The sequence below is a fragment of the Athene noctua genome, chromosome 10 (assembly GCF_965140245.1).
Source record: "Athene noctua chromosome 10, bAthNoc1.hap1.1, whole genome shotgun sequence".
NCBI classification, from domain to species: Eukaryota; Metazoa; Chordata; class Aves; order Strigiformes; family Strigidae; genus Athene; species Athene noctua.
Window position 1 is genome coordinate 3,203,843 of NC_134046.1, and position 22,631 is coordinate 3,226,473.

General features: G+C 45.6%; 2 protein-coding genes and 1 long non-coding RNA gene across 6 annotated transcripts in view; 2 read left to right on the forward strand and 1 right to left on the reverse strand.

Annotated features, from left to right (window-relative positions):
- Positions 1 to 1,264: 1,264 nt before the first annotated feature.
- Positions 1,265 to 6,936, reverse strand: LOC141964084 (uncharacterized). Its single transcript, XR_012634264.1, has 4 exons — positions 6,827 to 6,936; positions 6,695 to 6,750; positions 3,679 to 3,766; positions 1,265 to 1,436 (listed from the first exon to the last, which is right to left on the reverse strand). It is a non-coding gene; the product is annotated as an uncharacterized LOC141964084 (long non-coding RNA).
- Positions 3,820 to 12,258, forward strand: CCDC51 (coiled-coil domain containing 51). 3 transcript variants are annotated; one of them, XM_074914017.1, is made up of 5 exons: positions 3,820 to 6,514; positions 8,723 to 8,984; positions 9,124 to 9,457; positions 9,757 to 9,921; positions 11,379 to 12,258. In XM_074914017.1, the coding sequence occupies exons 3-5, from the start codon at positions 9,149 to 9,151 to the stop codon at positions 12,153 to 12,155; spliced, it is 1,251 nt and encodes a 416-aa protein (XP_074770118.1). In that variant the 5' UTR covers positions 3,820 to 6,514; positions 8,723 to 8,984; positions 9,124 to 9,148; the 3' UTR covers positions 12,156 to 12,258. The 3 variants fall into 3 exon arrangements, with proteins under 3 accessions (XP_074770118.1, XP_074770116.1, XP_074770117.1); XM_074914015.1 differs by lacking the exon at positions 3,820 to 6,514 and adding an exon at positions 6,981 to 7,213; XM_074914016.1 differs by lacking the exon at positions 3,820 to 6,514 and adding an exon at positions 7,068 to 7,619.
- A 9,186-nt stretch (positions 12,259 to 21,444) lies between these two features.
- The window catches only part of PLXNB1 (plexin B1), a 79,288-nt gene continuing 78,101 nt past the window's right edge, over positions 21,445 to 22,631 (forward strand). Inside the window, exon 1 of one of the 2 annotated variants that reach the window (XM_074914375.1) lies at positions 21,445 to 21,526. The gene's annotated coding sequence lies outside the window, so the exon portion shown is untranslated. The remainder of the gene's footprint in view (positions 21,527 to 22,631) is intronic. The other variant, XM_074914373.1, reaches the window with a different exon arrangement.

The following is a 22,631-nucleotide window of genomic DNA, read 5'->3' on the forward strand; positions in this document are numbered from 1 at the left end:
GCGGGAAGCGCTGCGCATGCGCACGCCGCCCAGCGGCAGGCTGTGAGGCCAGCGGAGCCCGCCTCTTAGTGCGCGCGCGCCGCAGCGCGGGGAGGGGCGGGGGGGCGCGTGCGCGCGCGCCCTCAGCAGAGACGAGCGGGGGCTTTCCCGCCGCCGCCCTGCGCATGCGCCCAGCGCCCGCCTGCAGCGCCACCGCGAGGGGGCGGCAGAGCCCGGCGCAGCCCGGCAGAGCCCGGCAGAGCCCGGCGCGTCCCGCCCCGCCGGCAGCGGGAAGGCTCCCGCCCTCTTCCAGCCGCCCAGAGCACCTGCCTTCCTGCCCAGCTGACACGGGGCCTCCTGGTTCAAGAGGATGCAGAATGGTGTGTTCCCTCAGAAGGTAACACCCCCAGCCCTCCAGAAACATCTTTTTAAGCACCTCGTGCACTGACAACCGACATCCTCAGTCTCTTCCTGATAAACCCAGAACGTGTCCTCAGACTGACCATTAACTCCCCACAGATGCAGCTCAAGTACCTCGTTTACAGAAGATCCCCTGCTCGCAGCAAACTTTTCCTGACCGAGGGGGCAGTCTGTCTCCCACCATTACCACTCACTCAGGTAAGAAGTACTCTACATTAATTCTTTAATTTATACCTCGAGAACATCATATTCCTTCCTTGAAGCTTCCATACCCAGCGTACTGTCACTGTTACTCATTTCAAAAATTTACAGTCCCATAAGCACTGTTCCCCTCCCCTCTCCCCCCAGAGGCCTTGCTGTGAGTGTAAAGGAGCTGTGGTGATGTCAGTACCCTGAAGTTCAAGGCAAACAAGGTGTTAGGTGACTATCTGTAGGACAAAGGCATGTTCAGCAGCCACTGGGACTACAGGGCATAGCACCACAGTGCACTTAAGTAGTAATATGAAAAGGAGTATTGTTCTGGATGATGGTTGACCCTAAGGTAACCACTTTGCTGGCAATGGAAGTACAACCCAACCAAGAGAAAACTTTCAGCTTACTAGAGCATGCGCTGATATAGCCACATCTTGGACAACTGCAGCTAAACTTAAACCTCCAGATTAAAACTGCAGATTTTAACATTCAAGCCCTGATTCCCATTGTCAAAAGACATTAGAAGTTGAAATTTATTCTCACAAATGACTACCAAACCAGCAGATGCACTCAGGTTGCATAAAGTCACAAGTGGTCTTCGGTAAAAGTGTCGTTTCCAGTATAAAACAGTAATGCCATTTTTAAAACAAAACTTACAGGTAAAGAGAAAATATCACATCTTAACAAAAAAGATTTATTCTGACTAAACAAAATGTACAATGTTTCCCAAATGACAGTGAGTTTTCATGACTCTGAAGTCTGCAGATCCACTGAGTAACTTGATCACTTCTTACCCTGCAGTTTGATAAACTACTTTTTGCCAGACTTCTTTATTCCACCACTGGCTGCCAAAAGAAACAACACAACTGGTTAGACAACTGCTACAGAGCTTAGCTACAAATTTAGTTCCTCATAAATTCAAATCCCCACTAGACTGCCTGTACAACTCAGATCCCCACTCGTGAATTGGTTTTGCACATGTTACTTTTCTGTGTCTGTGATCTCACACACTTTACTCTCAATAACTTACTTAACATTAGAAACCAAGTTTCTCCAGGAACCAAATATGCCCCATAAATCTATAGCAGAACTAAATATTTCAACAATTTCTTTGTTCTTCCATGGGACACCCTCCATTGTTTATTTCTTATACAGCAGGAGTATAGTCTGGTCAAATCAAATTCAAGGCTAAGGGAATGTAAAAGCATTGGTATCCCTACAGCAACCAGAGCCCCTGGTTGGGATCGAAGCATAACAGAAGCAGGTACTGGAATTACGAGAATTCCAGTTCTCTGGAATTACCTGTTCTCTGCAGTCCCTATTTTTGAAGAGACTAAAGCAGGGTGAAAGAACACAACATATTAGCACAACACCAAGTGCAGCATTTTTATTGAAAATGCTGGTGTTTACCACATGTGTCATGTATGACCAGTGAAAAAAAAAAAAACTAATAGCAAGGCTACAGCAAGACAGCCTGCAAGGGCTGATGGTCAACAACAAACTCTGCACTGCAATATGATTCTAACAGCGCTGCCTTGCTGAGGCTCTTGGGAATAGTCTAGCCCTCCCACAATAACATAATAATCACTACCTGCTTTGGCAAGCATTGGACAAGGACCAGATGACTGAAATTCAGCCTAGGAAAAGGCAGAGTAATAACGGCAGGAAAGAACTATTAAGAAATCTGTAAGCTGAAGCGCCCTGTCCAGAACAAGTTTAGAATGTCAAGGACACAGAAGAGAGGCTCAGTGAATTGTTTTGCATCAGTTTGTAATGCCAAAGATATTCTGAGTCCCACATGCAGCATGTATTTTGTACACTGATAAATCAGAGGAGCTCAATCAATTTGAAATAAATAAACAAGAAATATTCCAAGTCAGCGGGACTGGATGGCACTCCCTCCAAGAGCACTGACAAGCTCTAATGTGAAAATGCAGAACAGCTGGCTAAGATTTGAAACTTATTGTTACAGCCACTATGTCTGAGGACTCAGGCTGCCAGCACAGATCCCAGGTACAGAAAGGATTCTGTAAAGAACTGGGGAACTACAGACCAGCAAGTCTGACCTTAATCTCTGAGAAAAGTCTGTAACAAAGAAAATGGATAAACACAGTCTTGTGAAAATCAACAGGACTTCTATAAATGTTAAATCCTTCCTCACTGACCTGCTGGAACTCTGAGGTTATCATTAAGCGTATGGATAAACTGAATCCAGGGAACTTCGTGTTTTCAAACAGCGCCTGGCAAGATTCCATAGCAAAGGTTGTTAGTGAGACTAAGTTGCCATGGGATTGCTGGAAAGGTCTTTCTAGGACCTCTCAAGACTGAAAGCTTGCTAAAGAATAGGAAGCAAAATGTAAAGTTTAACGGTATTAACACAATGGAAAAGTGATTAGTCACATTAATGGACCACAGGTCAAAAACACCTAGAGGGAATAGGCAGGGTGCACCCTTTAACATCTCTAATCCAATCACTGCAGACACAGAGGAGTACAAGGAGTGCACAGACTCACACTGACACTAATTCCTGCTACCACTGAGACAAAGACCATCAACAGTCTCAGTGCACCACCATAAAGCACCCTACAAACTTTCTGCTGTGACACAGTGTGCTTTACACTCACTTAGGCAAAAGGGTTGAAGCCAGACTAATTTCCAGCCACTTTTTTTTTTTTCTGCCAGGAATCTACTACTCTTGAAGAAATTCATCCTCTAAGAGGATTTATTGAACTTTGTAAAGCCTACACGTAACATATCTGGAAAGAAAAGGACAGTATGCTAAAATAAGTGTAGAAATATCTCTGTGCCATCCGACTGGAATATCTTAGCATGCCAGGCACACTGTTATACCTGCTAAGCCAGAACCCGCATGAATAATTAGGGAATGAAATTGCATAGTGAAATTTTTTTTAAAATAAAAAATTAACCTCTTATTTGTTACTTATCTTCTGCACCTGCCATTCAACTTACCGATGTAGGTTAAATAACCTAGAGGTACATGCCTTTTTATGTTTGTCAAGCAAAAAAATTAAATTTTTGAGGTCAGCAAGCCCTCCATTTTTGCTAGCCATTTGGCACCTCACTTACTGAGGGGCCCTTTTCCAGCAGCCTTTGCTTTCATCTCCTCAAGTTTCTTTTGGTCCTCCTTCTGCTTTTGTTTAAATGCCAGATCTGTCTAAAGAGAAGAACAACAAGGTTTTGTTAACATCTCCTCCCCCCAAAAAATTCAAGAACAACTGACAAGCAACAAGAAATAAATGTAATTTTCTAACAGCAATAAAAACCTGATGGAACTGATGAAAGATGGCTGAATACTACTAAATATGCAAAACCGTTTTTTGCTGTACCGGAACGCAGTGACTGAAATTTAACTTTGTACATTTGATCTTTCTGAAATTAAACAAGCATCATTTCCTATGGCATAATCTCATTCTGCCCTCTGAATGATAGATGTTTGCACTCAAACCATTCATTAATATACCACCAGTGATACTGGGAGCCTCGTGCACAAGCACTTTCTAAAAATAAAACTTGGATTATATAGGATGTAAGAAAAAAAAGTTGCTTTTACCTAAAAACAGGAATTCATTTCAAAGAAAACTTTCCACGTACATGTGACTATTTATTCAAAGTTTAATACATTTGTATTAGTTCCAGGAAATCTAACGAAACCACTGTCAAATTGTACAAGCAAGCCAGCTGTTGGGCATCCCTGCTAGAACAGCCTCCAGAATTCAAGAGAGCTCAGACTTATTCTATCCCTTAGATACATATTCTTCACAGACATCAAGGCTGAAAGGGACCACAGGCATCTTCCCTGGCACTCAGGATTTTGGAGTAACTAAACTGAGGACGTAGACAACTGAGGTTCTACAGATTCTTCACCAATCCAGTCCATGGCTCAACTACCCTTATAACTCCAAAGTTTTCCTCTTAAGTTAAAGCTTTCCTTGCTGCAGTGTAAGCCTATGACTTCCCCTACCTATCCCACGCAGAACAGAATATTCTGTTTCTCTCTCCAGGTTTTCCACTGGGTTGTTTTTTTCCCTGTAGACTAATGTGTCTTTGTTGGTAAATCAATCCCTCCCATTTATGCACTTCTGTGGGGTTTTTTTCTCACAAAGAGTTGCCCCCAAGTGCTTCCAGTATTGTGGTGCTGAGAGGATGCCCTGGTTTTGGCTGGAGTAAAGTTAATTTTCCTCCCAGTAGCTGGTAGAGCGCTGTGTTTTGGATTTAGGATGAGAATAACGTTGATAACAGGCTGATGGTTTAGTTGTTGCTAAGCAGTGTTTATACTAAGTCAAGGACTTTTCAGCTTTTCATGCTGCCCTGCCAGAAGAAGCTGGGAGGGGACAAAGCCAGGACAGACAACCCAAACGAGCCAAAGGGGTGTTCCAGACCAGATGTGACATTATGCCCAGTATATAACTGGGGCAAATAGGCCGGGAGGGCACCACAGCTCAGGGACTGGCTGGGCATTGGTCAGCAGGTGGTGAGCAATTGTATTGTGCATCACTTCTTCTATATATTCTATCTTTTTTCTCTCCCCCCACCCCTTCCTTTTCTGACCTTTTAAACTGCCTTTATCTCAACCCACAAGTTTAACTTTTTTTTTTCCCCCCCATCCTACTGGGGGTGAGGGGAATGAGCAAGCAGCTACGTGGTGCTTAATTACTGGCTGGGGTTGAACCACAACAGGGGAAAAGAAATATTATTACATCATGTTTGAGACACAGGATTCTGTATATACATCTTGTATGATTTACTTTTGCAACACCTGATTTTGCAGGTTCATGTTCAGTGTATGATCTAAGTCTCAAATCCTTTCAGGTGGACCTGGAGTTTAGCAGTTTAGCCAGTCATTCTCCTTGTATTTTATAAGTTAATTAGTCTTACCAAAGAAAGGGACTTAGAGTACATGCTTAATTAGTCCATTTTTTCAAACTTTCTCCAACTTGTTAAGATTACTTTGACTACTGGTCTTGTCCTCTGACAGTCTGTGGCCCTTCCAAACTTCTGTTTTCCACCAGGAGAATAAACCATACTGTCAGTCAAACAGCCAAATGAGGCACTAATCAAAATATCAAATACAAAATTTTGCAAAACCCCACTCTATATGTCATTGCAGTCACAAACTGAACTGTTAGTAACTGCTTTTAGAGCGTGGCATTCCAGCAGGCTGCACACTCACCTCCCATCACCTTTCGGGTCCTGTTCCTGCCTTGCACTGAGGACACCACCGGAGCCAGCATCGAGAACCTCACCTCTGCTGGTTTTCTCCTCATGTACATAGCACTGCCTGCTACAGACAGAACTGCCTTTGTTTGCCACAGCTGTACTAAAATCCATACTGGCTATTAATTTTTATATTATTATCACTTGGATCCTGTAGCACTTAATTGGTTCTACCATTTCTCTAAAAGAAATTTATCTTATTCTAAATCTTGTTTAGAAAACTCTGATTTTTTTTTTCTCCTTTTTCAAAGAGACGTGGTATTTATCTCTATTATATTTATTTATATGACTAGATGATCTTCAAGGTCTTTTCCAACCTAGATGATTCTGTTTTCAATCATTGGTGTCTCATCCATCCTCCACTATCCTCAGAAATAACAGCTTACGCCCATACTCTGAGCTTTTATGTTTAAGTATCTCTAAGACGATTCACTAGTACCTGGTTTATTTGAGCTGTGTATTAATCCCCGCGTTTTGTGTCCTGTCCTAGGCTCCTGTGACCGCGTTAATTTGTTAGGCCTCCCATCACAGCCTGCTGCCGTGGCGAGGACATTGCAGCCTTCTCCGTGGCACTGGACTCCTCCGTTAGCCAGCACTGCTGCGTTTACCCTGAACGCAGGCGGGATGTCAGCAGAAAAAAAAAAACACCGGAAAACCAGGGCCGCGGAAAGCAGCGCGTCACCTCTTGGTCCGTGAGTTTAAACGTCAGACCAACGCTTGGCAAAACGTGACGTTTCACAAAATGTGTATTGCTATAGAAAGCTGAGCTGGGGGGGGTAACGCGAAAGCGGAAAGCAGCCTTCCCCCCCCGCAGGGGCCGTGGCCCAGCCCGGTGCCGCGGGACGCCGGGGCTCGCCCGCCGCCCTACCTCATCCAGGTCCTTCGACTGCTTCTTCGGCTGCTTCAGCGGCTTCTTCTTGCCGCCTGTAAAGACAGAGGAGACAGTGAAGCCCAGGGAGGGAGGGAGGGGCGGCGGCGGGGGCCCCGGGCCCGGCCTTACCCTCTCGGCCCGACATGGTGCCCGCTCCGCTCCGCTCCGCCGCGCCTCAGCCCCCGCGCGCGCACGCGGGCTCGCGCCGCCGGGCGGCCGCTTCCGCCTGGCCCCGCGCGGCCGCCGTAGCGCTTCCGCCGCCGCTTCCGCCTCAGGCGCCGGGCTGGGCCGCGCCGGTCCCCGGGCGGGTAGGAGGTGCTGCCCGGGGCTGGGTGGTGCGGCGGGACGGGGGCTCCGCGGGGACGGCTGCCCGGTGGGGGAGGAGCGGCTCGGCCCAGCCTCCGCTGAGCACGGAGCTCCGCGTCGCCCCTGGCGGGCGCGGCCTAGCTGAGCGCTGGCGGTGGGAGCCCCCCGCGGCGGGCCGCTCCCTCCCGCCGGTCACCTGCCGTGCCTGAGGTGAGACCGGTGCTGCTGCCCGGGCCTGTGCGTGGCTACGGGAGGCGGTAGCGGTTCTGCCGTGCGGGTCTGCAGGGTGCCGGGAGCGTAGTCTCGTAGCTCTGCGTGCGGTGAAAGGGCCCCCTCCGGCAGGGAAGGGGTCGGTCACGTGGAGAAAACTGACTTTTCACCCCTCTCAAGGGTGAGAAGTAGAGCTGTGAGTGTGTGGAGGCGTATCGGAAATTCCGGTTTTACGTTTTGGCTGTGACAAAAGAGGCTGCTGCAAAATATGACCCGTGAAAGCCAGGCTTACCCGCCACCAGTGTCCAGTGCGGGTAGCCGCTGGGGTTTAAACCATTGGAAAGAATATTTATGTCACTGACTGCAGGCGGAGGAAACTTGTCTTACAAGAAGAAGCAAGAGAGGGGTAAAGCATGTTATATCAGATGAAGCTTTGATGACTGTCTTAGGTCCTGTTAGCTCAGGCTAAGATTACTTTGCAGTTTGTTGCAATTGTTTACTTAGAAATTCTTCTAAAAATCACAACTTTCCCTCTCTTTGATATACTGCCTCAGTAGCCTGAATATTTGGTAAAACTCTTCATGTAGTAGTGCAGTTAAAGAGGGAAATCTTGCAATCTAGAGAGGACAAATCTGAGCTGAGGTTTTAGTACATGGTCTGCAACACAGAGTCAGTGTTGTAAGGGTGAGAAGTATGAGTGATGCTGGAAGGAGAAAACTTACTTCATTTCCATGTTTTTGTGGTTTTGATCCACTGTATTATTGTGCATATAAAACAATTGACAAGGTTTTCATAATGCTGCTTGCTGTTATTGCTGTTTGTTAGAAATACTTAACAGGGAATGAACCTGTGGCATTCAGATTCAGTAGCCAGCTAAAAGTGGATCAAAAATGTCTTCCAGGAGGAAGAATCCTTTCCTGTGAAGATGCCTGTATTTGCACATATACGATGTCATTAGACACCTAAAATTAACATGGAGAGCTGTTTTAAAACAGTTTAAAAAACCCTATAGAGCAGCTATCAAGCTTTCTCAATAATCCATGTTTTTATAATGTATTACTCAAAGTCTGATATAGTCAGACTTCATATAAAACCGTATTTGGAAGTTTTCCTGTTTACAATTTTTAGAGAAATGCGCTCAGTAGAAGATTAACATCTTATTTACAGATCAATAAACAACAAACTGTAACTAGCAGTCTGCTTTTGCAGTATAAACAAGAATTCTAAGCTCATTTTAAAATGCGGCCCTAGCTGTGTGTTCACTACCTGATATTTTTCTGATCTTGTGGCTATTCCTTATGTTTTACTTTTGTAGGCAGTCTCATGAGAATACTTGTTGTGTTCAGTTCAGCACTCCCGTGTTTTCTCTCTGTCCTTTATATTTTTGTCTTTGCATTCTTCAACACTGTGTATCTGTGGAATATAAGATAAAGGGAGTTATCAAGACCCACTTCTTATCAAGATTTTTTTCCCCTCTCTTCTCTTTTTTCCTTTTCTACTCTTTTGCAGAACTGTTAGTACCTGTGTCATGGCACACCATACTAAAGTCTGAAAGCACAAAGCAAAATTTCATATGGCAATCACTTCTGTGTTGAAGCATTAAATTACTCTACTCTGAGGCTACTCCTGCTGGTACTGGATCTGCATATAATCACTGTTCATGCAGAGAGTGAATTAACAATGAGGCGGCATGGTGGGAGTACTTACTAACAACAGAAAAGCAGGAATCTGTGGCAGAACTGCCCTTTGAAAATTGTGGAAAATTCTCTAGGTAAGTAATGGTTAAGACTAGTGATGGTTTAGCCATTCTTGAATTTAATTGGTTTTGGTACATGTGTAGTTTTAAGAGGTATTAATCAGCCATACTTCAATAACTTTTTCTTCTTCATCCTTGTCGCACTTTTATTCAGTGATTAAATTCAAGACGCGGGGCCAATGAAATATAAATCAAGTGTGTCCTCGGTGTCCTGTGGCCTGCAGTATCCCCGTTTGTTGATAAAGTGGAGTCCAAAAATGAATTTATACATAGTGCGGACTTACTGCTCATCAGCACCGAAGAGGCCTGAAGCCAAGTCTGCGATAGAAATGGCCATGAGCCGTCTCAATCGGCTGACAGAAGCTGGGACTGTTATGGGAAAAAACTCCCTTCAAAAAATGTCTGCAACATGCAAGAGTTGGTGGGACAGATATGAAGAGTTTGTTGGAATTAATGAAGTTCGAGAGGCTCAGGGAAAAGTGACAGAGGTAAACATGGAGATAATGTGGAAATTTAAGAACTATGAGTTAAGCTACACGAAGTATAAACACTGGCTGTGAGGCAAAGAAGATCTCCTGAGGAGAATCATGTCCTGTCTTCTGCTTTGTCTGTGGAGATACTGTAAATGTGTTCTAGTCTATGCATGTTAGTGAATACAGCTTATCCCTTAAATTAAAATGGAGCATGGTTTGTTTTGTTGGGATTTTTTTCCCCAAAAAATTCATACAGTTAGTGATTTAGATCTATCTGGTAGTAAGTCTCTAAAATAAATACCCTTTCTTCTTAGGCTGAAAATGTCTTTATGATAGCTCGAGGGATAGTACGAGAGGCTCGTGAAAACGTGGAAGCCCAGCAGATCAAACTGAAGGAAATTCGGGACCGCTTGGACAGGGTCTCTCGGGATGACACCCAGTATTTAGAACTGGCTACTCTGGAACACAGGTTGCTGCAGGTAATTTGTTGGTACTTGAACACTGGCAAATACGATGAAAAGTTGTGTGCTTTGCTTCCGTCACTAGGGACTGTTTTTGTAGATGCAGTTCAGTTCTGAAGTACAGTGATCTGAGTTAATTTCTTATTTTTTAGTTAATTATTATCAATGGTTTGATCTGCTATGCAAATGATATATGTTAATGCTAAAACAGGATAGTAAATTTGGACAAGAAAACTGAAGATAGTGAGCCTAGAAAATGTATTGTTGTAGTGGTGACTTGTGAGTAGTCAAGAAAAAGCTGGGATTCAATAATTAACCTTCCATATGATGAGAGAAGCTTCTTTCTGGTTGTTAATCTATGAAAATACTCTCAACTGCCTTCTGTATGGCTACAAAACCCAGGCAACTCGTTAAAGCTTTTGTCAGCATCAAGAAGGCGGCGGCTCTATGAGGGAGGGCAAGCAGGAAGATGAGGTTGGCCACGGCACAGGCTGGGGCAGTATCCTCACCACCATGGCACGGTCCTACAGCACCTCAGCGGGATGAGCCAAGCAGGGCTGGTGACAAGAACATGTTATTAACAGTCCATCAATCAGAGATAAAGGCAAGGTGTCAGCCCACGTCAGTCCAGGAAATCCAGATGAAACTGCAGCAACAGTAGAGAATAGGCCTGGAAGCAGGTACACCTATGGCAAAGCTCAGGGAAGGAATGGGTGCCAATGCCTGAGCTTAAACTGAGCCCCTGGATCAGTGGGTGCAACATCAGAAGAGAATAGAGAACTCTAGTTGTCTAAATAAGGGATCAGGTGTGGATGAGACCTAAAAAGAATAGGGCTCTGCAGGACTGTGAAGAAAGGTAGAACTCAAGTCCCCACTGTCTTTAAGGTGATGGTGCCACCTCACAAAAGAAATAAAGGCTTGGAAGAAAGAGAATAATTCCAGGAGACACAGGGAGAAAGGGAAAGACATTTTTCTGTGAGCAGGATAAGAAAGAGAGTGCGGAGGAATAAGAAGCACGTATGTTCATGAGATGAGCGTATCCAAGACACCCTGTCCAGTCCTTTTTTCAGTTCTTGCTGAAGGGATTTAGGACTGGAAGGGAGAAGTGTGGTAAAGGTAGCGTTTGGAGGAGTAAGCTGGGCTGAAAAAGCCTGCATTATAGGGAGAGAATCACCTTGCCTACTTGTAGCCCTTTTCTGTCATCAGCATGTGACGGATTCTTGTGTAGGGGATATTCAGCTGTAATTCCTGATGACCTTTTCCACTGCTCAGTTTTGTTTTAAAATAGTGTCTCATTGACTTAAGTAGGATTAATAAAGAAAATCCCACATTAAAAGGAAAATTTCTGAAACAGAACTACTGGATGTTCTTTGTTTCCATTCCTTCATCTGCACTGGGGGTTTGTTTTGGGGTTTTTTTTGCATAGACTTCATAGCTTCATATATACCTTCTTCAAATCACTGTATTTCTTGCAGGAAGAGAAGAGGTACCGAGCTGCATATTTAAATGCAGAAGAATCTGAGAGAGAAAAATTCTCTCTCTTCTCTGCAGCCGTAAGGGAAAGCCATGAGAAAGAACGAACAAGAGCTGAAAAAACGAAGAACTGGTCTATTATTGGTTCTATACTGGGAGCCATTATAGGTGTTCTTGGTTCCACCTATGTTAATCGAGTAAGGCTGCAAGAATTGAAAGTCTTGGTGCTTGAAGCACAGAAGGGGCCAATAAATTTGCAAGAAGCCATTAAAGAACAGGCCTCCAGCCACCACTTACAGCAGAAGGATCTCAGTGACGTCATAGCAGAGCTGAAAAATGTGCTGCAAACCAGGATATCACAGGAAATAAAAGAAGGTGCTTTGTTAACCAGAGAAGACAGGAATGACTCCATAAAACTAGATTCTCTTTTAATTCCTTTAAATGAACAGCTAAACTACACTAAACAAGTCAGTTCATGTCTAGGGAGTTTACAACAGCAGTTTAACAGTCTCCAGGAAAGTATAGCACAAATGATTTCTGAGATGCAGAGCATTAAAGTGGCGGTCCACATGAGACCTACTGAACGAGCGACCCCAAGGGCTTCAGTGGAGGGTAAGGGCCAGGCTTCTGCCGTGAGAGATGTGATTTTAGAATTGTGTGATACCGAGCGGAGACTAGAAACTCAAATCAAGAGAAATTCTCTTTACAGCACTGCGTTGACATGTGCTATGTTTGCAGTTACTGTGCCAGTACTCTATATTATACTTAAAGGGAACTGATCTCTAATTAATTGCCACAATTTACTAGATTAATAAAAGTAAACTTGCACTCTAAGTACTTAGAGTACAAGTCCAAATAAAGTTGTGTTAGCATTTCTCGTTACGCTTTCTCCTGTATACTTGTAAAGAGTTGGTCCATCTACTGCTGCAGGCTCTGTGTTTAACAGTCTGTTGTGTGTTATGGTTTTTAACTCCGAGCAAAAGGAAGTCCACAGTTTCATCTGTTGGTTTCTTTCACTGTTTCACTCTTACTGTCTAGTCTCCTATATCATGCCAATCAGTGACTTTCACTCTGGAGCTGTATTTGTGATTTTCTGTTCAAATGATTCTTTTAGTCTATCTGATCTAAGTGCTTTGTGTGTAATCCTGTATAATTTTCCTCCTGATTGCTTTATAGTTTTTCAGTTTGTCCATACACAAAACATTAGGAGTCATTTTACTAAACAGGTAGAAGTATTTTCCCTGAAGTTTATGGTTGGTTTGTTGTTTTGTTTTGGGGCTTTTTTTTTGTCTCTTCTAGATACAAGGGTGTGACTCGCAGTGTGACAGACAGCAGGGCCATGTAAATAAGGAGGGTTGAAGTCACCACGATACACTGTAGCTGTGCAGCCAAATGATGTGTTTAAAACACATTTAAGTTCCATATGCTAACTTTTACGTAGAGCACTTTAACACAAAGTATCCAAAAGCATTTCTGGAGAGTCATCTATGTGCTACTGACAGCTCCATGTCCTTAAAAGCTTGAAGGCTGGGAGAGAGAAAAAGGGCTCAAATACAGAAATATATTAAGTATGATGATGTTTATTCTGCCAATACAAGCCAATTATCCGTTCTCTACAGACTCCTTAACCCATCAGTCCCTAGGCATTTTCTGGATTTAGTAACCATCTATGGAGCAATCACTTTCTTATCCTTACTAGTATCTCATGGGAACTTTCTCTGGGTTTTATTCTTTTTTCAGTTTTGTCCTATCTGGAAATTGAAATGCTACTCTACAGCAGGTGCTTTTAAGCTGGTATGTTAATAGTAATAGCGTTACGCAAAGTATTTCAAAATACTATCTGGAAAAAAATGAAAGGTCCGGCTACTTGTTTTTCCTGGGAGGATGAAGAATGGCTGATTGAGGGAAAAATGCTTGTCTGAAGAGCTAAGCATCAGTATCTGTGTGTGGCCTCACAGAAAGTTGTTGGTATCGCTGTGATAAGAAATAGTTTTCTCGCTGAGGTGGTAATGGATAAGCAAATCAGATGTCGAACTCCTGCTCTACAAGAACTTCTGTGGAGCCTTTGCAAACAAATCACTTCATGCTGTAACATCTTTGTGAAAGCATTTCAGAATGACTTAAGTTGTGTTTAGTATACAGTCTGCTATGGCTTTTTTTTTTTTTCTTATAAGCTCTTTCTAGTTTCTTCTGCCTGGTAACCATATTAAAAGAGTTTCAGGTTTTGACTATAAGCTCCCAAGACTGAGATCTTTGGGACAGGGACATTTGCTATATGAGGCACCAACTTCATTAGGTGCTATTATAACACGACTGAATAAACAAACAATGTTAGGAAACATCTGTGATGATTCACTACCTGTAAGAGAGATGAAGGATGCAAAAGATGGTTTGGGGAAGGACCACTGCTGATTTATATGTTGGTTGTTTGGAGTGTAAAGTGAATAACAAGCATTTGTCAGGGAAGGTGTATCTGGTGGCTTGAGAACTGAGATAAAAATTTCCACTTAGCTACATCAAGAAGTATACATACAGATCAATACAATTTTTCAAATTGATAATATTTCATTTTCTCATTTCACAAATATTTTTACAAGTTATACTTCTTGGAGGAGCTTGATGAAAATCAGACAAGTGTGTAATTAAAGGGAAAGGCATAATATGATGGTTCTATTTGTAATTTGCCAGCACTAGTCAGAGAATTTTGTTCACTTTTGTTGTTGTTGTTTTTTTAATTCAGTTTAATGATGTAGAGTTAGGTCCCCCCCTCGTTATAGAAGTGACTGAATTTTAGATACTCAGCACCATGGAAAAGCTGGATTATATATATGTATGTGGTTTTTAAATGCTGAATGTTAGGCAGCTAAACTTGAAAGTCAAGGCAGCATCAAAAAGGAGTGGGTCTGCAACTATACTTGTATATAATAAATCAGAGAATACGCATCCAAGGGTTGTTTATTGCTCTGAAGAGATCTGCTTTTTACCCATTTAAAGAAGGTATGATAGATGGCTTTAACATTACATAGTTATGGGAAGAAAATGTCAGTCAATGAGAACAGTAGCAAATAAATCTGTGATAAATGATTGTTTGAAATACACAGCCTGAAATTTGAGAAGAGCTGGAAGGTGTGATGTGTATCGAGATGAAAATAATTGGATCTCATCCTTCGTAGGGAGTTTGGAAGTTTCAGGAACAGATTCTGTGTGCAGCGTTGTGCAGCTGGCAGAACTCATTGTTACAAGTGATTACTGTGGTTCTCTTATGTCTGTGCTTCCTTGCTAAATCCTTGTATGTGAAGTGACAGCAGAATAATTTCAATTAGGAAAAAAACCTTGTAATTAACTGTGTCTAATAATTAGGCGGGCAGATTTGTATATTCCCTCAATCCTGGATTAATCATCCCTCCATTGTGGCAATGATCTAAACGTGTAGTTTGAATTCTGCGCCTTATGTATACCCCAAAGCCAGAAGGTGTGGCTGCAACAGTAACAGCTGTACCTGAGCTAGCTGAAGGCAATATCCAGGAAAACACATAATCTGTTCAGTATTTTATGCTAAACCTTTGTCATGGTAACGCAGCAGCAAATAGACAAGTTAGAACAAATCAGCACAGCTGTATAGAGGTGTGGGCGCTCACGTTACTTCAGGTCCATTTGCACTACCAACAGCGATTTACACAATGCACAGTGACATCTCAGTGCATGTTTCCTGATGATTCAGCCATGGCTAAATGAATAGTTTGTTGCCTGTGCTGTTCTGGGATGTTTTATTTAAAAAAAAAAAAGTTTTCTGTTGCATACCTGTGGATTTTTAACAAAGTTTGTAAGAGATAGTTGAGTTTCATTTTTGAGGTGAGGTCTCTCAGCAGAAGCTTTCCTCAACAAGCAAGTTTGCTTCCAAAGGCCTTTTGAGACTTAAATTCTTGCTCTCTGTGAGCAGAATCCTCTCTGGGCAGGACAGCCAGCCCTGTGTCCCAAGGGAGGGACAGTGATTGCAATAGCTTGTACAAGTCTAGTGAGGCCAGGACTGACCTATGCATTTTGTATACGTCAGAGAAAGCCAGTGCTGATTCAGGTTAATTCCACTGTCAATCAAGACACAGAAGATCAATTAAAGAGAGAACCTAGTAAGAGCAACAGGAAGCCCTTTGATAGACATTAACTGTAAAGAAATGGGTCGCAGTGGCCTGAGCTTGGCCCATGCTAAACTATTTTGAGTTCTTCCTGCTCTATGAGAAACCACTAGTAACTCAAAAGCAAACAGCCTGGTGGCTATGGAAATAACTTTTAATGAGGTCACTGCAGACTTCTGACAGTAGGTGCATTCTGAAGAGAAAAGTACCATTTCTTCCACTCATGAAAGGAATAGCACATGTTGCTTATGAATACAGGACAAAAGCAATTATATATATTGTCACAATCAGGAAATACTTATTTATTTATTAACACTGGAGTTTTGAATGTTCCAACATTCTAAAATCCTGGTTGGAAGTTGCAGGTGCTCCTGTTGATTTCATTGTAACTCTGTTCGGAAAAAACAGTTTCTTTCACAGAATACCTTGTAAAAACAAATGCTTCCCCCTTTATGAAGTTTAGGAGTGGTAGAAATATCCTGTTTAGAAACAGGGTTGAGATTTGCAATAGGATTGAGGTTCATGAGTGAGGGAAAGGGAGACAATGCTGGGTTTGTCTGCAGTATATTTAGAACTGTATTTTATTGCCAGGTTTTTGCTAGCAAGTTATATTTGTGACCTTCCTCGTAAAACACTGAGAAGTGCGATTTCTGGTGTTTGACAGTTGGTGGACAATCTAAGAAGGTGTGTACTGAAATACAGCGAAAAACAGCTGGGTCACATTTTTTATTTTTAAGGAGAACGAAACCTTCATTAATTATGGTTGTGGCAAGGTTTTGGAGTTTCCACCGTGGGAAGTTTTTAGGAACAGTCTAGATAAATATCACTGGGTTTGATATACAGATATAGACAGATCCTGTCCTGGGACAGGATGGATTCAGACAACAGTATTCAAACTTTTCTGTTCTGACAACAGTTGTTTTTTTGTTGATTTTTTTTTTTTTTTTTTTTAAATAAAGTGGGAGAGTCTATGGACAATTTGATGTCCTAGTCATCCTAGTGCAGGTTGTCGTATAGTGCAGGTTATAAAAGAATGAGAAAGTGTTGTGCTGAGAAAATAATAGCTCAGTTTACTATGAGCCACATGGTGTTGGGCACCAGGAGAGAGGGGAAAGTGCACAGCTGCAATAAAGTATGACCCTAAAAGTATAGCCTTTTGTAATTATTTTTCAGAATCAAATTTGTGAGGTGACTTCTCAGGCAATTTTGAAATAGTATGCAGAGAGGTTTTTTAAAGGCTGTTTTTAATAGAACTTTGCACATTTCTGTTGTAAGCCTTCAAATGGCTGCAGCCTACACTGGGCTTTCTGTGAGTTTGCCTGACACCAGCTGGCCCATTAAAGATTATTCTATTTAAATTTCGATGTATCATACACTCTCAGGAACTTCCCTGTGCTTCAAGACTTGTTTTTAAAAAACAAACAAACAAACAACACATCATCTGTGTTGATTCAGTGAGCTGATCACCCAAGGCCTCTGTATTAGTTTGGTGCATGTAATCTACTTCATCAAATACATCTAATTCCTGCTCTTCATGGAGGTGGTTGTGACAATCTCTGTGGCTGGAGCCCTCACCTGTGAGGCTGGAAAACTTGTTCATGGTGACATTGGACATGCGTAATGCTTAGACCACAGAGCTTCAAGATAAAGGGATTGTCACAAGCTTCCCAAGCTTGTTTTGCTGTGTTCTGCAGAGAGAAAAGTAAACCTGGGCAATTAGATCTGTGCTGAGAGAGTCTCTTACTCTGCTGCCGCAGGTTCTGGGACACTGGGCGCTGTTCAGGCCACATGGTCTGTGAGGCATGTTCAAAAGCATATCCTCAGACATCCACAGACTGCTGCTAGCAGAACTGTAGGTGCCCAAATGAGGGTAATGAAGACTTTAATGCTGTTTCTAAATGTTCTGACAAACTGAAAACTTGAACAGTCAGATTTAAAGTAGAGTAGAGGTAGTCAACCTTCTGTTGGTCCCTGAATTCCTGCTCTAAATGCAGTTTATTCCTAGAAGCCATAGACAGTATTCAGATATCCCTTGTGACTTTCTTAACGCATCTCATCTCCTGCATGAAGGGGAGGAAGAGTAAGAAGAAAATCAAAAGGAGCATAAGCAGCTGCTAGCCTTGTGATTATCATAATAGTTACGTAAGAAACTCAGCTAACCTGCTTAGAACCAGACATGAACAAGGGCTTTTATAGAGGAGGATCCTTTATGGATTTACATATGTTAAAAAAAGCTTCTGAACAAATGAAAAAACTGTTTAAATTTGTTCCTCAATATGTTTGTTTTGTGTGACGCTGTTTTCAGCTGTGTAACGCTTGAGAACTAGTTTTTTCTCTAGTTTATTTCTAAGAACTGCAAAAGATTTTTGTGTGGACCAGTCAAAACTCCTCCCTGAAGAGGAGATGTATAACCCCATGGTGATTTTTACAATGTCCTTGTCAGTCTGGAGGGCTGCAAGTACAGTAAGGGGGGTAGGAGGGGGACACTATAGCATCCTTCAGGTGCACAGAAGCTCTTCCTGCCCTGTTCCCAAGGCAGACCCTGCAGCCAGCTCCCTGCACCAGCCCTGCCGTGGGACAGAAGAAAAAGCTGCTCTTTTCCAATGTGCTCTTATGGGGCACTTTGCTGCTTTTTAAGTGAAGCCTGCAGATGTTTTTTACCAGACAGAAGGGGCTGCAGGTTGGGACTGGCTCTGGAGGAAAGGCACAAAGGGGATTAGTGTTTTGAGTCAGGAATGGGTTGGAGCAAAGAAAAATTGGGGGTTTTTTTTAATGCTCTTAGTCACCAAAACTGGATTTTGGTGGAAGCAATTTGAGTGCACTTAAAAAGTCTCTGATTAGTGAGATAGTCTGTTCAGTGAGCTCTAACCTGAAGAGCGATTCAGTGGGTAGGGTGTGGTAATAGGATGGGTTTGTCTGTGTGGGGAGAGGAGCAAGTAAGGGATCATCTCCTCATGAGAGTCCTCACGGGCTCTGCCTACAGTGTGCCCCGAGGACTCCTCAGCATAATGAAGCACCAAGGAGCAAAGGTCCAGAGAGGCAGCCAGCAGCTGCCTCTGAAAGAATCCTTCCTTTGGGGGACTGTGATTGTGCTGCCAGATCCTGGGGACTGTTTGGCATGTCTAAATTTTCAGATGTATTTTTTTTCCTTCATAAAATAGTCAATTTTGGGGCTGGGGGTGGGAATGTGAGAGGCTGATGGATTATAACAAAGAAAGTAGATGTGTAATATCACTTCTGGACATAGGACTTGTACGAACTATACTCCTCTGAAATGTCAGAAATGCACGTGGGAGGGAAGCCTGATTCAGACTTTCAGAGCAGCTTTGTGTCTTGTGCGGAGCTCCGTCTAGCCAAAAAATAAAAGTGATGGGCACCCCTGTCATACAGTGGATTCTGTAATTTGCACTACCCAGGCCAGTGCCTGTTTCCTCTTCCTCAGAGTTTGCTTTAACCTACAGCTACTGTATCACTTCTGCATGTCCTCAGATACATCCTTTTTCCACGTGGATTTTGTGGCTGGATGGTAAAGGCGTAACTTCATCTTTTGTCTGGGATTTCCAAACATCTGGCAGTCAGCTCAGCAGGCAAATGGCCACTGGGCTGTGTAATTGTATTCAGTACATACAGTCAGTCATGTATAGCAAGTCAGTTGTTAGACTGACTGTACAACGGCACAACAGAATCCAGCACGTCTGGGGAACACAGAGGTTACAGTGTGAGTGAGAAAAATGGGAGCATTAATTCTGTCCCTCTGCAGAGCTGTTACTGACAGAACTTACCCCTAATTCAGAGAGAGGATTTTATGCAGTCAGTTCTTAGGGGCAAGAAGTGCCTCTTACACAGAGCACCAGCTTCACAGCTTCCAGAGCTTCCAGCTTCACACGAATAAAAGTCACATAACCAGCAGTCAGTTTATGTTAAACGTCATGTCATCCACCTGGACTTGTGCAAGGCATTTGATACTGTCCTGCACAACATCCTTGTCTCTACATTGGAGAGACGTAGATTTGAAAGATAGACCACTTGGTGGATAAGGAATTGGCTGGATGGTCGCACTCAGAGAGTTGTGGTCAAGAGCTCGATGTCCAAGTGGAGAGCAGTGACGAGTGTAATTCCTCAGGGGTGGCTGTTGGGACCAGTGCTGTTTAACATCGTTGTTGGAGACACGGACAGCGGGATCGAGGCACCCTCAGCGAGTTCAGTGACACCACTGAGCTGTGTGGTGCGGTCACACGCTGGAGGGAAGGGCTGTGCCATCCAGAGGGACCTGGACAGGCTGCAGAGCTGGGACTGTGTGAACCTCATGGAGTGCAGCAAGGGCAAGGGCAAGGTCCTGCCCATGGGTCGGGGCAATCCCAGTTATAAACACAGGCTGGGAGAGGAGTGGATGGAGAGCAGCCCCAAGGAGAAGGACTTGGTCAGTTTTTCACCCACTAATCCTCCCATGAGCCAGCAATGTGTGCTCGCAGCCCAGAAAGCCACCCGTGTGCTGGGCTGCACCCAGAGCAGTGTGGGCAGCAGGGCGAGGGGGGGATTCTCCCCCTCTGCTCTGCTCTTGGGAGACCCCCCTGCAGTGGGGGCAGCTCTGGGGGCACCAACAGCAGAAGGACACGGACCTGCTTGGGCGGGTCCAGAGGAGGCCACGGAGATGCTCAGGGGCTGGAGCCCCCCTGTGAGGGCAGGCTGGGAGAGTTGGGGGGTTCAGCTGGAGGAGAGAAGGCTCCGGGGAGACCTTAGAGCGGCCCCCAGGGCTGAAAGGGGCTGCGGGAAAGGGGGGAGGGACCCTTGATCAGGGGTGAAGGGAGAGGACGAGGGGGAACAGTTTTAAACTGAAAGAGAGGAGATTTAGATTAGACATAAGGAAGAAATTCCTTACTGTGCGGGGGGTGAGGCCCTGGCACAGGCTGCCCAGAGAAGCTGTGGCTGCCCCCTCCCTGGAAGGGTTCAAGGCCAGGTTGGATGGGGCTTTGGGCAACCTGGGCTGGTGGAAGGTGGCCCTGCCCATGGCAGGAGGATGAGACTAGGTGATCTGTAAGGTCCCTTCCAGCTCAAACTGTTCTGTGATTCTGTGATATCACTTCAGGCACTTCTGCTTTATGACGCTTTTGTCTCCACGGACTTTCAGAGGGAATGGTTTGTTGCTGTTTTGTAACCAGAGGTAATTATGCTTTTGTCACATTCTTGAATCTTGCTCATGTCCTGGTTCCCACATACTCTGCAAATGGGAACTGTGCTGTATCTTAGCCACATTAGCCCGATGCTGTCTGTGTGCAGGATGGTTCCTAAGTAAATAGAAACTGGTTTTGCTATCAGATTTTGCTCCCTGTGCACCGTCCGTACTGCATCACTCTTAAGTTCCCACTCGCTCGTACCTCTTGGCTGAAGACAGCCAAGCACAATAAAGCAGAAGCAAAATTATGTTGCTGTGAAATACAGAGAGAAGAGAAATGCTGTGATTTCTTCCACAACATATAGTTTTAAGTCCAGCTCCCAACATAGCGGCTGCAAACACCTCTGGAGCAGCAGCCACGAATGTTTTTGGCGGGAACACCCAGAACATCCGCCACAGGCGGGTCCTTCAGGAGGCCTTGCCCAGCAGCGGCTTCGGGGTGACTCGTGAAGGGCCGCGGCTCGCTGTCTCGGGGCGGCAGAAGCCCCTTCCCCGTCCGAGGCCGCTTCCAGCTGGGCCGGCCGAGCCCGGGCCCGGTGTTGGCGGGACGCTGCTGAGGGGGGGGCCCGTGGCCACGCCCCGCCGGCGGCGACAGCCAATGGGGTCTCGCCGCTGGCCGCGAGCGTGGTGGGCGCGGGGGGCAGCCGGCCCGCGCTAGGACCCCGCGGGACGGGGTGGTCGCGGGGGGCGTGGCCTCGGCGTGGCGGCGGGCTGCTATTGGAGGAGCGGGGTGGGGGGGCGGGCGGCGCGTGCCGCCGCGGGGCGGGGCTGTCGCTCCGCGGCTCGGTGCGGGCAGCGCTGCTCGGGGCCGGCGCGGAGCGGGGCGGCGCGGCCGCCGCGGCAGGTGAGGGGCGGCGGCGGGGACGGCGGCGGGTCACGGGCTGCCGCCGAGCCGAGCAACGGCCCGGCCCGGGGGTGGGCGGTGGGGAGGGCGCCGGCGGCGCGGTGCCGGGGGTCAGCGGCCGGCGGCAGGTGCCGCCCGGGGGCCGCGCTTTGTCTCCGCGTGGGGGGATGGGCGCGGCCCCTCAGGAGCGGCGGGGCCGGGCCGCGGCCTGGCGGGGCGAGGCGAGCTGGGGTGGCTCCGGTGGGCAGGGTACACACACCCCCCCCCGACACCCCCCCCCCCCCCCCGCCGACCTCCCGCTGGGACGGCCGGGCGTTGCGGCTCCGCTACCGGGAGGAGGAGCGGGCAGCGGGGCTGGCGACCCCCGGAGACACCACGGGCTGGGCAGCGAGGGCGAGCGGCGGGGTTGCGGCTGGGCGCGGGGGGGGCAGAGCGGATTGGTGCGACCGGGAGCGTCCACCGCGACCGTGGCAGCGCTTGGAGCGGAGCGGCGGGGGGTGGCACCGGGGCTGGTGGACGGGCGAGGACCGGGCCCCGGGAGGACACTGGCGGAGCTCTGCCTCCGGGAAAAGGCAAGAGCGGGGGAATAGTCTTCTGGTAAAGAGCCGCAGCAGCGCTGGGAAAGCTTTTTTGGAAGTCGCCGCGAGCAGGCACGTTGGGATAAACAGCGCGAAACGTGGAGAAAATTATATGTGAGTTTTCCGTAATGCTCGAGCTGGGGCTTGTGAAAGAGTTTTCACCTGTGTCGTGTGGTTGTGGGGGCCGGTGCGGGAGTGCGGTGTCCGTGTTTGATGTGGTTGCTGTCTTCAGAGGATGCTGAGAACTTTCTAACCCGGGAAGAGCTAGATGTTACTCGGGGGGTATGCCATTTGAGGAGCTTCAAGATGACTTTCTAATCGGCAAAAGGATTGACGAGTGACTTAAGTGTCGTCTTCTAAACCCTGTACCAGGGTTTTGAGGGTTGGTAGTAAATGGTGTGGCAGTAAACAATGGCTGAAGCCAGGCAGTGTCTTAAAAAAATAGTATTACTAGTCAGTATTATCATATTCCTGAAACTTCAACCTCAGAGGTAGTAATAACTGCCTTCTACCAAAAGCAAACTTGC

Coding starts and splice junctions, on each gene's coding strand:
- CCDC51 (XM_074914017.1), top strand. CDS start 9,149: ATGAAATATAAATCAAGTGTGTCCTCGGTGTCCTGTGGCCTGCAGTAT. Junction 9,458..9,756: donor CTCAGGGAAAAGTGACAGAG/GTAAACATGGAG, acceptor CTTTCTTCTTAG/GCTGAAAATGTCTTTATGAT. Junction 9,922..11,378: donor TGGAACACAGGTTGCTGCAG/GTAATTTGTTGG, acceptor TATTTCTTGCAG/GAAGAGAAGAGGTACCGAGC.